This window comes from Stylophora pistillata, chromosome 12 (assembly GCF_964205215.1).
Source record: "Stylophora pistillata chromosome 12, jaStyPist1.2, whole genome shotgun sequence".
NCBI classification, from domain to species: domain Eukaryota; kingdom Metazoa; phylum Cnidaria; class Anthozoa; order Scleractinia; family Pocilloporidae; genus Stylophora; species Stylophora pistillata.
In genome coordinates, this window is record NC_142530.1 from 8,308,053 (window position 1) to 8,323,083 (window position 15,031).

At 36.8% G+C, this 15,031-nt stretch overlaps 1 protein-coding gene and 2 pseudogenes across 1 annotated transcript; 2 read left to right on the plus strand and 1 right to left on the minus strand.

Annotated features, from left to right (window-relative positions):
* The first annotated feature begins 1,373 nt into the window (after positions 1-1,373).
* Positions 1,374-2,251, plus strand: LOC148718660 (uncharacterized; annotated as a pseudogene).
* Positions 2,252-3,451: 1,200 nt separating this feature from the next.
* On the plus strand, positions 3,452-6,740 carry LOC148718661 (adhesion G protein-coupled receptor E3-like; annotated as a pseudogene).
* A 2,027-nt stretch (positions 6,741-8,767) lies between these two features.
* On the minus strand, positions 8,768-9,936 carry LOC111340427 (uncharacterized). The gene is made up of 3 exons (XM_088740323.1): positions 9,765-9,936; positions 9,376-9,628; positions 8,768-8,939 (listed from the first exon to the last, which is right to left on the minus strand). The coding sequence occupies exons 1-2, from the start codon at positions 9,899-9,901 to the stop codon at positions 9,418-9,420; spliced, it is 348 nt and encodes a 115-aa protein (XP_088596449.1). The 5' UTR covers positions 9,902-9,936; the 3' UTR covers positions 8,768-8,939; positions 9,376-9,417.
* Between the last annotated feature and the right edge of the window lie 5,095 nt (positions 9,937-15,031).

The window sequence follows — 15,031 nt, forward strand, 5'->3', positions numbered from 1 at the left end:
GGTTTGATTGATGGAACGAACGTCTGAGAGTATGAATAACATCATCCATTTTGGAAGTGACGTAATGATGGGATCTTCTGTAAGTAGATTAAATCCCACTACGAAAAGTTAATTCGTCATCATGCCAGGAGTTGTTTTTCTTTTTAAATTATCGCCGGCTTACATTTTATCTGCCATCATTGTGATCATAAGTATGATTATTATTATTTTTATAAACAGTAACTTCGTTATTATAGCTATTAAAATTTGTTTAGGTTTAAAATGTATTGTTTGGCTGACCAACAGTTTACTAAAGGGTTTAAAACCTAGGCCCCGGTTGTTCGAAAGCCGATTAAATTATCCCTCGATTAGAGGTTAATCGACGATTAAATTGTTATCCCAAGCATAGGTAATCTAGGTTTAAAATAACGTTCCTGAAAGCAAAGTTATCCCTCGATTAAATACCCCACGATTAAGCTGAGATTAAACCAGTCAAACCGGTTATTAGGAGCTACGCGGCTACGCGAAAAAAAAATTGGAGGGAAAAATGGCGGAAAGTGAGAGTGCACATGGAAATGGAAACCAAACGAAAGACAGAAAAAGAAAACAGAATTTTTCAGTTTATGAGATTGAAGCCATCGCCGATAATGTGGAAAAAATCTGGACTTAATCCAGTCCAAATTAAACGAATGATGTGACCAACAAAAAGAAACAAATGCTCTGAGAAGAAATAACCCAAGCGGTAAATGCGGTCGGAATAGCCAAGCGAACGGTAACGGGGGTAAAAGACAAGTGGAAAAATCTCCATAGCATCGCCAAGAAAGAATTCGCAGAATGCGAGAGGAAGATCAAGATAATTGGTGGTGGTCGGCCTCCAAAGTCGCCGAGTGCTGCCAGCTAAGAGATAATTGAGATGCTTGATGAGTGTTCTTCAATTATTTACGAACGGCTATTTATGAATAACTAGTTTTTATCATTTCGTTTTGACGCAACTTTCTTTAGGTTTGTGATTGATGAAATAATTTGTTGTTGTTCCTGTTATTATGTCCTACTTTTTCGGGCACTAAACTGTGGTACGGTTCTCATTAGCAATTCACTCTGGTTCCACTTTATCTGCCTATAAGAAGCCTAACTTTTGGTTCCGCCTCCCGGTTAGCTCAATGGATAGAGCGCTGAACTGATGTGCGGAAGGTCGAGGGTTCGAGCCCCGACCGGAACATTACGTAATACGTATGGTAACAGTGTTGTTTTAGTCTTGCCAGAAATCATATTGTGGAAGCTTATGTAATAAACAGAATTTGATAAGAGGACGGACAATAGAGTACCGAAGTGTGACGTCACGTTACCATGGATGCACTTTTTGCTGGTTCTAAACAAACCAGCGTGGGTTCAAGATGGCGGCTATTTCGATAATTTCACTCACTTCTCTCTTCTCTGATGAACCCTCAAGGATTCAGCGTGGCGAAAATCATTACAAATCGGGTCATATTAAGTCTTGCTGTTATTTGGACGGAATTATTCGAGGGTCTGTCCAAGCTAGCATGAAGAGCAAGTCCTATAAAGTCACAGTGAGTAAAACTTTAGCGAACACGACGCTTAATTCAAATTAATTCTTCAGATTTTTAGATTTGTTATTTATTTGACTTTTTTTTTAATAGATCAACCTTAATGGCAGTGAAATATCATCAACGCAGTGTAATTGTCCTCGTGGAGAGTATAAATGTAGCCATGCTGCGGCTCTTGCAATTCACTGCATCCATAATATAAGCAGAACGGACGTCCAATGTGAGTGGAAAAAGCAAAAGCTCCAGACAAAACTAAGCCAGTAGAAGAAATATATCCATCCCCGAAAGAGTATATTAGCTTAAAAAGAGAAGTAACAGATGAAGATTGTGCTTGGCTATATGGAGAGCTTAAGAGATACGGTAATTTTACTGGTACTTCATGGATTCTTTCACCTGAACCCGAAGTCAACAATCAATTGCCAATACCCACTGTGGAAAGTATTGTTACTTCAAAGGAGTTTATAAACTATGAAGGAAATAAGAGAGCCTTTTTGGTTGAAAGATTAAAGATCGATGAAAATCAACGCAAAACTGTCCACGAGAGAACAATTGGTCAACGTGACAATCCCACGTGGCATATGCTTCGAAAGGGAAGACTTACAGCAAGTAATTTTGGCCCAGTTCTCAACTGCAAACGGGTTACCCCTTCCCTGATAAAGAGAGTCCTTGGGCAGTATGACCTTTCAAGGGTTCAATCAATTAACTGAGGTGTTGTGAGTGAAAATGAGGCCAAGAGAGCATTCCAGGAACTTACAGAACTCTCAGTGGAAGATACTGGTCTATGGCTACAAATGGAAGGAATGTTGGGAGCCTCCCCTGATGGTCTTATTGGAAATAATGGCCTTCTTGAAATAAAATGCCCGTTTACCCATAAGGATAATACAATAGCAGAAGCTGTTGCCTCTGACAACTTCTATATCACAAAGAATGAGAAAGGAGAATATCAATATCAATATCTCCTCTGGAAATTTTGCAGACAACGGTTTTTAAATATCACCGTTATATTGTAACATTCGGTACCCCTTAGCCCTTCGACTCGTCAATGTCTTACTGAATTACCGTAGAAACTATGTTAAGTAACTCGTCGCACTTATATACCATCTTAAATAAAACACAATCCTTTTTAAATTTACACTAGCTGTTATCTAAGCTAAACGTAAGTTTGCTTTTCTCTATTTTAGGATCAGTGATACTTGTGTGTGTGTGTACAAGGATCTACATGATTTGATCCAAACACATTCTGACGAAACAAGGTATGCGAATTGCTTATATAATTGATATGATATAATCTAACCCTATCCAGTTCGTGCATTTGAGAATATTCATGCAAAGATTCATTTCAGTTTTTTTCCTTTGTAAGAGAAGAATTTTTACGCCTCGCATAAATAGTTTTAAAGGCTGAATTAGTCTCCAATCGTACACCCCTCTGTCCGTGTTATCAAAAACCCCCATCGATGAAAAATTGAAAAGGTAGAAACGTGCAATGGTCAGTGGACCCCACCATTAAAGCTTATTCACCCTTACGGATTTGTCCCGTCCTTAAGCGATGGACAACCAAGAGTGAACGAAGTAAGGAAAACTGCATACTTACCTAAACGTCAGAATTGAGGTAAGTACGGTGAAAAGAACCATTATGGGCGCTGACATCTTGCCAAAGTATCAGGATCCTAGTTAGATTTTCCCAAAATGTTTAGATTTTGTGAAGTTTTTACTGAGATCCTGCTGCATATCTCGATTATTTCATGGATCTTAAAAACTAACGTTTATGTGCCATTGGTAAATGAAAGCTGCCAGCCCGTCATTGTCAACAAAAGGTGAGTGCTGTTCCTTCACTTTTCAAACAATATCTAATATGCTTTTTTTTTTTCTGGTTACTTGGCCGCCGTGTGTTAACTAGGATTATAATGGCAGCTATGGATACCAAACCAGAAGAGTTCCAAGAGAATGTAATCTTGAGGTTTAAGAACTTGACGGTGACAAAAAAGCAAAGTAAAATTAATTCGAATCAGTTCAGATCAGTTTCAGTTTCAGTCACTTTATAATCAGGCTCAGTTGAACGAGATACAACTTGAATCTATTTCTTTTCAGAAGGATACTAAAGAGGAGCATTGCGTGTTCTGCAGTGGCTTCAGGAATAGGTAAAACGGGGCAACAACTAACATCAACACCACCAACAACAAACATCAACACCACCAACAACAATATCACACAAAAAAAACCCACGGATTGTTACTTGCTTTTTTTTCTGAATTTGTTGAATTTGAATTGCAAGGAGGATTGGTCACTCGTTTTTGTTACAGTCTAACGTCTCAACGACCTGAGCAGAAGTCCGACCGATAAGTGTTTACAAGATATCCATGAAGAGATTATGTTTTAAAAGTTTCTCTCGTTTTCGCTCGCTTATAGCTTCAAAATACCCTTGGCTCTAGGTGATAGACAAAAAACCCATAGAAGTCAAAAGCCAAACGCGATACGAAAAAGATGCAAATAGGCACCGTCCTGAGCAAGCAATTCGATGATGCTTACCGCTTCTGACTTCAGTCTAAAATAGCCAACCAGCTTAAGTGAATAATCCCAGTCAGGGAAATAAAAACTATTAAAGCTTTCATTATATGGACTGTGTATTACATGGGTATTCTTCGTTTAAAATTCTCGTTCTTTTTTCAGTCATGATGGATTTTCGAGAGATGGATGTCATTTAGTTACATCACAAATCAACTCAGAAGAAACGGTCTGCAGCTGCAATCATTTGACTCATTTTGCAGTCTTAGTACACTACAGTGGTGGCAGGGTGCACGCGGTATTGAGTTGCTCAATATTGCTTCTAGCATTGCTCATAAGTGAAATTTATAAACATTCTATTCCATCTGTTTCTGATTTGTTCTGCAGCTTTCCCAGAAGGACGAAGATATTCTGGAAATTATCACTTACTTGGGATTGAGCCTTTCAATCACCGGAATTATTTTAACTATAATCATCTATTCCCTTTTCACGTGAGTAAACATTTTCGAGTTTCTTATGCCTTTGATTGGTTGAAACTAACAAAGAGATATAGATAAATCACTGCAGGTATTTTATTTCTTAAACCAGAGATATTCATCAGCCTCTGACTCAAATAAGACTGAGTCTCGCCGTGTCGCTCGGAGCTGGTCAAATAAGCTTTCTCGCCGGAATGCACACCATGAGTAACGCTGTGAGTGTGGTTTTTGTGTTTGTTTCTGTTTTCGTGATTTCTAAAAAAAATTTGAAGAAAAACTCTTAATCCCTTTTCTGCAGGTCGTTTGCATAATTGCAACGGTTCTAACGCAGTATTTCTTGCTGCTCGCTTTCTGCTGGATGCGGGTGGAAGGACTTTACTTTTATTCGTTTGTTGTGAAAGTTTACAACACATGCACATTGCTCTATTATGGTTTTTATCTTCTTTATCTTTTTGTTTGTTTTTTAGCTGAGCAGTTTTATACTCGCACTAGTCATACGGGAGTTAACCACAATGCCACAAACAGGAGCCACCCAGATTCAGCGAGTCCGGTACAGTTGAATTAAAAGCGCGAAGAGAGAAAATCACTTTCTCTAATTCATTCACTTGCAATCTGACCATGGTGATGAGTATTGTTTATGAGCCCTAACCCGCAGTCTTACAAGGGTTAAATGAGGGGGAAGGCAGGAGTGGTGGATACGATTCTCCCCTCTGGTTTTTCTCTTCTATTCAAATATATCGAAAGGGTTTTATCTGGGCAACTTTCCACTTCAGTAGCTAGTAGTTTACCTTGGAAAATGACAGATGGGGTGAGGGCTACGGGTTCTCGGTTGAAAAGGGAATAACTGTAAACCAATGATCTACTTTCTGATTCTTATTTTCTTGTTTCGTGTCAAGCTCGATTGTGACTGTTTCAATAACAAGCCAAGAACAATAGTGGAGAAAGTGAAAATTCGAACGCAAAAGTCAACCATGTTAGATGAGGTCACCCACCCTCACCCCCTCCATGCACGTTTCGCCATTTGCAGCTGAGATAACAGATTTTCAGTTTAAGGTAAAACATTTTCAAAATACCGCAACGTAAGTCTCACAATTACCTCCTCCACCCCCTCCCCCTTGTACAGTTGGGTATTCATTTGAATGCATGTGCGAGGATTAAGAAGGTATCTGTTTGCTTGATTGCCTGTAAGAGCCAAAGTTACCTGACATCTAGAAATAACTATCATTTGTCGTCCTTTAGACTTGGCATCAGAACATGCGTGGTAATGATTCCCCTTCTGGGTATCACTTGGTCGTTTGGTATTCTATCGCCACTACAAAAGACTTTTACCCACATTTTCACCATTCTTGACTCTATGCAGGTTTGTTGTGCATTTCCTCGATAAAATTCGTGTGGCTTTGCAACTAAAAAATGAGACTTAAAGAGAGACAAAAATCAATAAATCCATTGATCAATCCTTCTATCAAGATATCAGACCGTCAAATATTTAGTCAGTCTATGGTTCTCTCCAACCATCAATCGATCATTCAGTCACTTGGTCAATTTGATAGCCATTCAGGCGTTCAGCTAATGAGTCATTTCTTCGGTTCCTCAATCCATGAAAGAAAGTTTCTCTACTTCACCATATCTTTCTGTTCCTTCACAAGCCTGGTTCATATTTTTCATGACAGTCTGACATGTTAAGATCATTTGAGTTAATTAGAGCTCCGTTCAACAAAGATATCTATACGTATCTATATTCATACATGACTTTTTATCCATAATTACACCTTTATTAAAGGATGTGCCGATTTTCACCATGCACTTTGTGCGAAATAGTCAGGTAAGAGCAACAATTTAAAATAATAATAATGATAATAACAATAATGATGATCATCATCATCATCATCATCATCATCGTCATAACAAAAATTATATTAATAAATAGTGCAAATCATGAATTTTACACAATTGGATAACGATTTTAAAAAAAGAAACTGACTCATGTCACGTTATGTTTATTTTTTTTATTTACAGATTATGGTGCGCCTAAAAGGAAAAATGATCTGGAAGCAAATTGGTCAGATCAGAGCTCGTTTGAGAGGTAGAATGAACGTTGTTTCACCATCTTCGAACAAAAAAAAACTCAGCCAAAAATAATGCAAAGATCCATCCGTGTGACGTTGATGCAGTGTGGGCAATTAAATTGCACTCTTTAAGAAAATACGAGTTGAATTAGGAATACATATAAGTAAATGGATTCGATAGGTCAGTCGCAATTGAACCGTTTAAATTCGTCTTTCTGCTCGGTTAGCGGACTGTTCGTTAATTCAGAAATTAGGTTGTTCGTGGAGCGGTGGAGGCCGTTGACATTTTTTAAGAGTAACCCAACGAATCAGCCCTCCGCAGTCTTACCCGAATTGAGTTAGGGGATTCAGTCCGAGTCAATTGAGCAGTTGATAGCTCGATAAACCGTAGCAAAGTTCATCAATCATTTAAGTCGTTTAAATATGACAGATAGACATTTTCTGTACGCCTCAGCCAAACGATTAATTTCGTATCTCCGTAATTTCGTATTTACAGAACGACTTTAAAAAGCTCTCCAAATAAAGATTATAGTGACCTCTAATAAAAGGCTAGGATAGGATTAGACAAGTGTGAATCATACGCGACTCGATTAAAATGTTACATAGACAGAATGAAAACTGACGACTATCTTTGATAAACGTTTACCAAAAGCCATTTATGATACATTAAAATTATTCCTAGTCAATTGTTCTGGCATGCCTTTAAAATATACTGGGAAACCGTACGAGGGGGTATCAAATGATCGAAGCTGATTCCTCTAAAATATCATGAAAAAGTGACGTGGATAGGTGCAGTGTCTCTTGGTCTACAGTAGCTAGAGGTGTTCCGGTGAGGCATGGCGGTGCATCGGAGGAAAAAAAGCCATCTTTCTCCTGCACCCCAAGTCATCAGTTAGTTAACGAAGTAATGGGGCGCGGAAAACTTAAACAATGCAATAATTAGTTCTTTTTAACCGTGTGGGAGGTCTGTATGGGAGAATCTTGACCGAGGTCGCCAGTACAGATTGAACGCAGTGAGGTCTGTACCAGTGACCGAGGTCAAGATTTTCCCATACAAACCAACCTAGCTCGGTTAATAAGATGTTTGTTACATGACTGTGTCTTTTATGCCAATTTTTTATATTCTTTGTAACTTTTTTTTCTAGACCGGTCTAGATGCCGGTCTAGATGGGAAAATCTAGACCGCTTTCAATATTGATTTCAGCCAATCAAATTCGTGAATTCGGTAGTTCCCAGTCCTTGTGAGACAGCCATATAATAATGCACAATAATGATAATAATGATTAAAACCCTACTCCTGCAGCCCTTGCATTTCATATGTGTAATTATACGTATGACTTCCGTCGGCTCGAAATAATATTGCGTTACTTCCGATTTCCTCCAAATTTGGTGTGTATGACATCGAAATAAAAAACAAATCGTCTACAGAGTTTGGTGGTAGACGTTTGAATGTAACGTACACAATGCTTATTTCAAATTTCTAGTTTCACCAGTGAAGAAGGCATTGTCCTCCAGCTCCAAGCGGCGTGGAATAATTTTTTGGCACATGTATCTGGCAGTAACTTTTTAGTCAATAGTTTTTGCCATTAGCAGTTCGAATCAAGCTTCAAAATAACTATGACGTTTAAAAAAAATAAAATTAAGAGGTTTTGCTATTCGGGCAACGAAGTCAAAGGAAGCAATAACGGTCAATATTTCTTTAAGTGGCCATAACAGTGACGCTGACGACGATAGTGACAGTGCTGGGATGTAATTGCCCCAAGAATAATAGGTCAGTGCGTAAAGTTAGGTGCATGTGCACCTTTCTTTTGCCTCATCTATCTCTTAAATAAGACATAGTGTCCTCGTTATTTGTTGACTTCTCTAGAAGAATGAACGCCGTAAGAGTACCAATCGATAGTGTGGTTGGCCTTGTTATGGATTATGTCAGGATGAGCACCTATTTTTTTCATAAAAAAAAGGACATTTTAAAAAAGCAAGTGAAGTTTACAATAAAGTACCTTAAATTTTCAAAAAAAAAGTAAAAAACAAAGAAACATTTGTCTTGCAATCAAAACCATTTGGGAATGATGTAAGAGTCTTGAAATTCAACTGATTTGGTAGTTTTCGGAGTTGTTTATATCTTTTGTTATTAAGGAAGATTGAGGTGTACTAAATACGTCACAAACAACATGAGGCAGTCGTTAGACATTTCTTTTTATTGAAATCAAAGACCGTCATAATTGAAATGCATGTAAAAGCTTCCAATCCACTTGTTATGCCTTTAAAGCGCATTCATACCAATGCGAATGAATGCAGCGATAACAATAAGAAGCGTTTTATTTCTTCGGATTAGAGTGTCCTTTTCAAGCCTGCAAGATAAAAATCCCAGGTGTTAAACAATGTTTCCCCCAAGTATATACAAGGGAGGTACTATTTCTTTTAATCTTTGAAAAAATGAACGATTCTGAGCTTTCTAGTAGGTTAATAGCCAACATGTAAAGCAGGTTAAAAGCGAAAAAAAATCCTTCAGGTGTTTATCTAATGCAAGTGACAATTGTTTAGTTAACGAAAGAAGTGATCATTTCTTATCCTAATTTCGCAGTTAAAATTCTCTGGATCTAAAAACTTAGGTAACTTATGAAACAAAGCTTCCTTGGTAGGAAAAGACTCACAACAGGAATTTTGGACGATTACTTTGGCGGGCTCATTCACTTAAATATAACTAAGAACTTAGTGAAGTGTTAAACTCACCCATATTCTGACTTATACTATCTTCAAACGAACACTTACACTTGATTCTCTCACCTCTTTAAGCCACGGAATGTCCTTTCATCTGGTGTAAATGCATTAACCCCATCTTCTTCTTCGACGACGTCTTCGGCGACGACGGCGAAAAATTGCTCGGCCCACTAGTCGGAGCCCTAAAGCAGGTAGGATTGGATCAGCTGACTTCTGCACTGGGCCGGACAAGGGGTGTTCATCTTTGACTCCAACAACGTAACCATCCTCCTTTTTCCTCTCCTCATATGGTTTATCACCGTCTACGTCCACGTCCTCACTATTACAGTCGAAGCCAAATTGGTCAAATAGATTGAATAACATTTAGCTTTGTTTGAATCTATATTTCAAATTTATTAGGTGTATAAATGAATCCCTAGTCGTTAGGGAAAAAAATAAAATGCTTATTATGATACCTTTCCAAATCATTTCTGGCGTCCTTTAAGGCAGTAAATTCCCTTTCGTATTCATCATCATCTTCATCATCATACGAAAGCGTCAAGCTTGTCGCAAACACCAAGCTAAAAAGGGCTATCATCAGAAGCTTGTTCATCGCGAAGTCTTCTGCGCCGATAGCAGTTGGGGATCCAAATGACTCAATTTATATTCTTTGGATGGGGCGTTAACATACCTTTTTTGGGTCCAAAAACACCAAACAACTCTAAATATCAGCTGCGAATATATTGATAACAATATAATGACTTACGATTATTTGCAAGTACTGTTCCATATACGTTGATCAAAACATGTTCGCGATGCAGCCTGAAAGCCAGGTATTTATAACTCTTGAAAAACATTCGACGAGCGATATTGACATCCCTTTCATACCTTTCATACCCTGATTCTGTTTTTTTTTTTTTTTTTCATTTCATTTTGTTTCGTTGTTGTTTTTGTTTCATCTTTAAATATTTATGTTTCATCATGTGAGCAAGTAGGTTTTCCTTTCTTTACATACGAAGGAAGCCTTAAGTCTGAGCTTAACATGTGCTCTGAGCTCTTTAAATTTTGGCACTGGAAATGATATGGCTTCATAAGTACCAATTCACTAGCTATTTTCGGGAACATAATTATTACATTAAGTGGGCATGTATTGATTCAGTTAGGTTGGAAAGAAGGTGATGGGAAAAGCATTTGTTAGATGCAATATATCTCGTTTCCCCACTTGAGCCTTACTATAATGGGTCTTATTTCCTTTTTCTTGTGTTTTATCATAACATTTTCTAAGTTTCTTTTTCTGATAAAAATGTTAGGATATCACTTTTCACTAATAACAATAATAATAATAATAATAATAATAATAACAATCAACTTTATTTAAAGAGGGTAAAACACATAACAGTATAAAACTGACAAACCAGTGGCCCTCTTAAAATATATTACAAATAATTATTGAAAAAGATTAAAAACTAATTAATTATGGAAAAAGATCAAGAGCTAAAAATCTAAAATTAAAGTTTATAAAAACTATAAGATAAAATGTTCTAATCGTTTATAACTATTCTTAAAAAAATCTAACATGGCCTTCTTAAAACATTTGATAGTAGGTTTCATTCTTATGTCCAGTGGTAAGGTATTCCAGAGGCGTGAGGTCGATACTGTGAAAGACCTACCTCCCTCTGACTCCCGTTTGAATCGGTGACAGACGAGGTTTAGTTGACCATGTCTGCTTGATCTTTCATTTATGTCTGCATTTCTTACGAGCATTTGGGACATATAAGGTGGACAGTCCCCAGACAATCGTTTGTACACCAATAGTGACCTATTTACTTTTGCCTCATGAAAGAATGGAACCCAATCCAATTTCCTAAACAGTTGTACGCTATTCGCGTGGAAGCTTAGAGACCCTAAAACAGACAAAAAAGGTATTTTTATTTCCCTCGATACTCCTCACAATTCCCCACACATTTCCAGAAAAACTGGGGAATTTCAAGGCTACACTTACAATTATACATCATATATAAAAGGCCTTTAAGGCGTTCACTTTTTAAGAAATACTTTGGATATATCAACAAAGTTTAAATGGTAAATTGGCTACGGTAACGATTACAAAAGCTGACGTTTCGAGCGTAAGCCCTTCGTCGGAGCAAATAGAGGAATTGTGGGTTGTGTGTGCTTTTAAAGGTAGAAAATGGAGCTACGTTATTGGTGGGAACATGGCAACGAGAAAAACAAGAATAAATTAGTGGAATGAAAAGCGTTCGTTGATCCCTGTGGGATTTAGACTGCTGGTTTGAAAGATGAGCTTTTGTTCAAGATTTTTACGGCTTTCCGAGCTACCTAAATGTAAGGAAAGACCGCAGATTGCCATATGTTGCTTAGAATGATTAGGTAAATTAAAAAAAAAAAAAACGTTTCGAGCGTTAGCCCTTCGTCGGAGCGAATAGAGGAATTGTGGGTTGTGTGTGCTTTTAAACGCAGAAAATGGAGCTACGTTATTGGTGGGAACATGGCAACGAGAAAAACAAGAATAAATTAGTGGAACGAAAAGCGTTCGTTGATCCCTGTGGGATTTAGACTGCCGGTTTGAAAGATGAGCTTTTGTTCAAGATTTTTACGGCTTTCCGAGCTACCTAAGTGTAAGGAAAGACCACAGATTCCCATATGTTGCTTAGAATGATTAGGTAAATTAAGAAAAATAAAAAAAATAAAAAAAATAAAAAAGAAAATAAATAAATAGACGCACGGAAAGGCAAAGTTATAAATAATAGTTGATCAGTATTATCTAAAACTTTGAGATGTATATATCTTTCTCACCTATAAAATGTTTTAAGAATACTCCAAAAAACTTGTTATTTGTTTCTGATTGTCTAGAGAGCCGTAGATATTGGTGGGGTGCATCTCCTCATCACCAAAACTGCGCAGTTTTGGTGATGAGGGGATGAATCTCTACGAGCCACTTCACTTTTCCTCAATAGCTGATTTACAAATAATGCAGCAGAAAGCATATGCTTTATTGAAAAAATATTACGAAAGTACATTACCTTTATATGATATATCAATTCGTTATATTTTGATAGGCCGAAGAGAAATTAAATGCTTTCTATAAAGTTTGGTTTTAAGTAATTAAAATGGTGGGGGAGGAATAAGAAGTTAGAGTCGACCAATGTCAATGCAGTTTTTTTTCCCTTGAAGTTGTTTTGATATGTTAAGTTGTCACTATGCATTTGCTTTTGTTTGTCACCAGGGTTATCAATCTCGGGAATGGCAAATTTTTAAGGATGGGCAAATGAGTATCAATGGGAACGGAAATTATTGCTTATAAAAGTATTATACATGCAAGACTTAAAACTGTGCAAGACAAATTGATTTCCAAATCCTAACTAAATAGAGTAACGGTACCAACATTTTTAAGCATTGTACCATTGGATAGTGATAATGTACAAATAGTAGATTGAGTTGATGTTAAAATTCTGACATGAAAAATGTAGATATGAAAGCGCTTTGGTTATTAATATGAAAGCAACTAATCCTATTGATCCCATAGCCTTTATCTCCATAATTTATTCCTGAATTTATCGTTAAAAATATGATGACTGGTGGTGGATATCTATCTCTGCCATTGATTCTTTTTTTTTTAGATATATACCTAATCAAAAGGAATGAAACCTGGTTAGTATATATCAATTTGAATTAAGTTCCAATTTAGTTACGAAATAGAATACTTTACAGTTCATTCAAAGGTCCTTAGCAAAAGCAAACCTAATTAACGCTAAAACTGAGGACCACTGTGAAAATCATCTGCTTCGATAAGCAGTATTCATTGAAAATTTGTAAAATGGACACGGATAACAATCTCCCAGCATGAAATTAAGTGAGTGTTAACCATGAATTTAGGATGATTTTCGTGGAGATATAGGCAATGAAAAACAATAGGATTTGTATCTGCTTTCATATCAACTATTGACGCACTTTCATGTAGATGTTATTTGTGTAATATTAGCTCTATGTAATCTACCTACCGATAAGTTGTGTATTGGCGTACCGTCATTTATATCACTCAGGATATAGATAATCTAAAAAGGTATATGTATAAAGTATTTTAAATCTTTTATAATACTTTCATAACTAACTTCTGTCACTCAATTGATACTCATCGTTAAAACAGTATCGATAGCCCCGGGAGACAAACAGAGAAAGCGGCGTACAATTCCATTTCGGTTTATCAAAATAAAACGACTTAATAAGTGTTTTGTATGAAGGTAACACTGGAATCATTGCCGTAAACCAGGAAGATTCCGTCTTAGTACACTTTTTTTTCGTGGGAAAAAAAAAACAACATATGTATACCTACATACTTTATGCTGCAACTATCGAGGAATGGGATATTGGTCCGAAGTTCGTCTGTCAATTATGTCAAGAAGAATATAGGAATTTAAGCGTCTCCGTTAGTTTCTTTTTTTTCCGTTTCTTCGTTAACGTTTATTCCTTACCGTCAAATCGAAGCTTCGTTAATAACCATGGTCCTTCAGAAACTCAAAAGCAGATAAGTAGCATTGACAGCATCCGTTAAAAATATTGGAAAGGAAAAAAAATTAGCTTGAATTGAATAATGGTCAATGTGTATTTATACTTTCACATTTCCGTGCTTATTTTTATTTTTTTTTTCAATACTTTTTACGGATGTTCCGGTTTCGAAGAATTTCCAGTCCTAATTTTGATCTTGAAGTGCCACTCACGTTTTGTCACATAACTGCGAGACAAAGATCTTTGCACGCACATTTATCGCCCCAAGTATTTTACCCTGACTTTAGAAAACAGAAGCCTATCTTTCTTGTCCAAGGGGAAGATCAGCTGTTTAAAAAAAAGTATCGAAGTGCCTGTTGTATCTAAATTTTATCACCTTCACATTCAGGGTAAAAGAGAGTGAGTATAAGTTTTGACTTTGTCAAGTGGGCGATAGAAAGTGACAAGGGTTTTAACCGAAGGTACTTACATTTTTGTTAATTGGAAATTTTCAGCAAAGGCTTCTTGATGATGAAATTCGAAATCCATAAGAGGGTTATAATTAAAGATAATATTTCAATTTTCCACTTTTGAAAGGAATGTCATGGAAAGTGCAGTGTATTTGCAACTTCTTTAAAAAGAGCGTGTATTAGACTTGAAATTTAGTACTTGGTGTTACTTGGCAGGGAATTCCTTTCACCTGAACTTCTTTAGCTCTTTCGTATTCAGGACAAAAGAAGCTACTAGTACACGCTGAGCTGGGATTTGAGGCTTTTCGTTAACCAAGGGATACTTGCTTGTTCACATAATGGTAAATTAAAGTTCATTGATAGAATATATGCAAAACAAAATGAAAGAAACAATGTAAGAGGCTTTTTAAAAAAAAATACCAACTGTGACAAATATTGCTTGTTGAACATTCCAGGTATAAATACCCAACCTTGAGAGACTACATCACGATCATGTTTTGATCGGGAAGCTAATGAGTTTACAAGAAGTACTTGTAAATACTCTCAAGTCATAATATCATTACTACTATATTTACAACTGATATATAATATATTTTCGTGTTTTTGGACCAAAAAAGGCTGTCAACGCCCCATTCAAAGGGTATGAATTGAGTCCTGGGTCGACAGTTGATCATCAAGGAAGACTTCGAGATGAACAAGCTTCTGTTCATTGTTCTTTTGGGCTTGTTGCTTGCCATAAGCTTGGCATTTCCGTTTGACGATCATGAGTT

Bases quoted from the DNA above. Each gene is read 5' to 3' on its own strand.
- LOC111340427 (XM_088740323.1), bottom strand. From the start codon at position 9,901: ATGAACAAGCTTCTGATGATAGCCCTTTTTAGCTTGGTGTTTGCGACA. The intron at 9,629-9,764 runs GTATCATAATAA...CGACTGTAATAG, and splicing joins GCCAGAAATGATTTGGAAAG to TGAGGACGTGGACGTAGACG.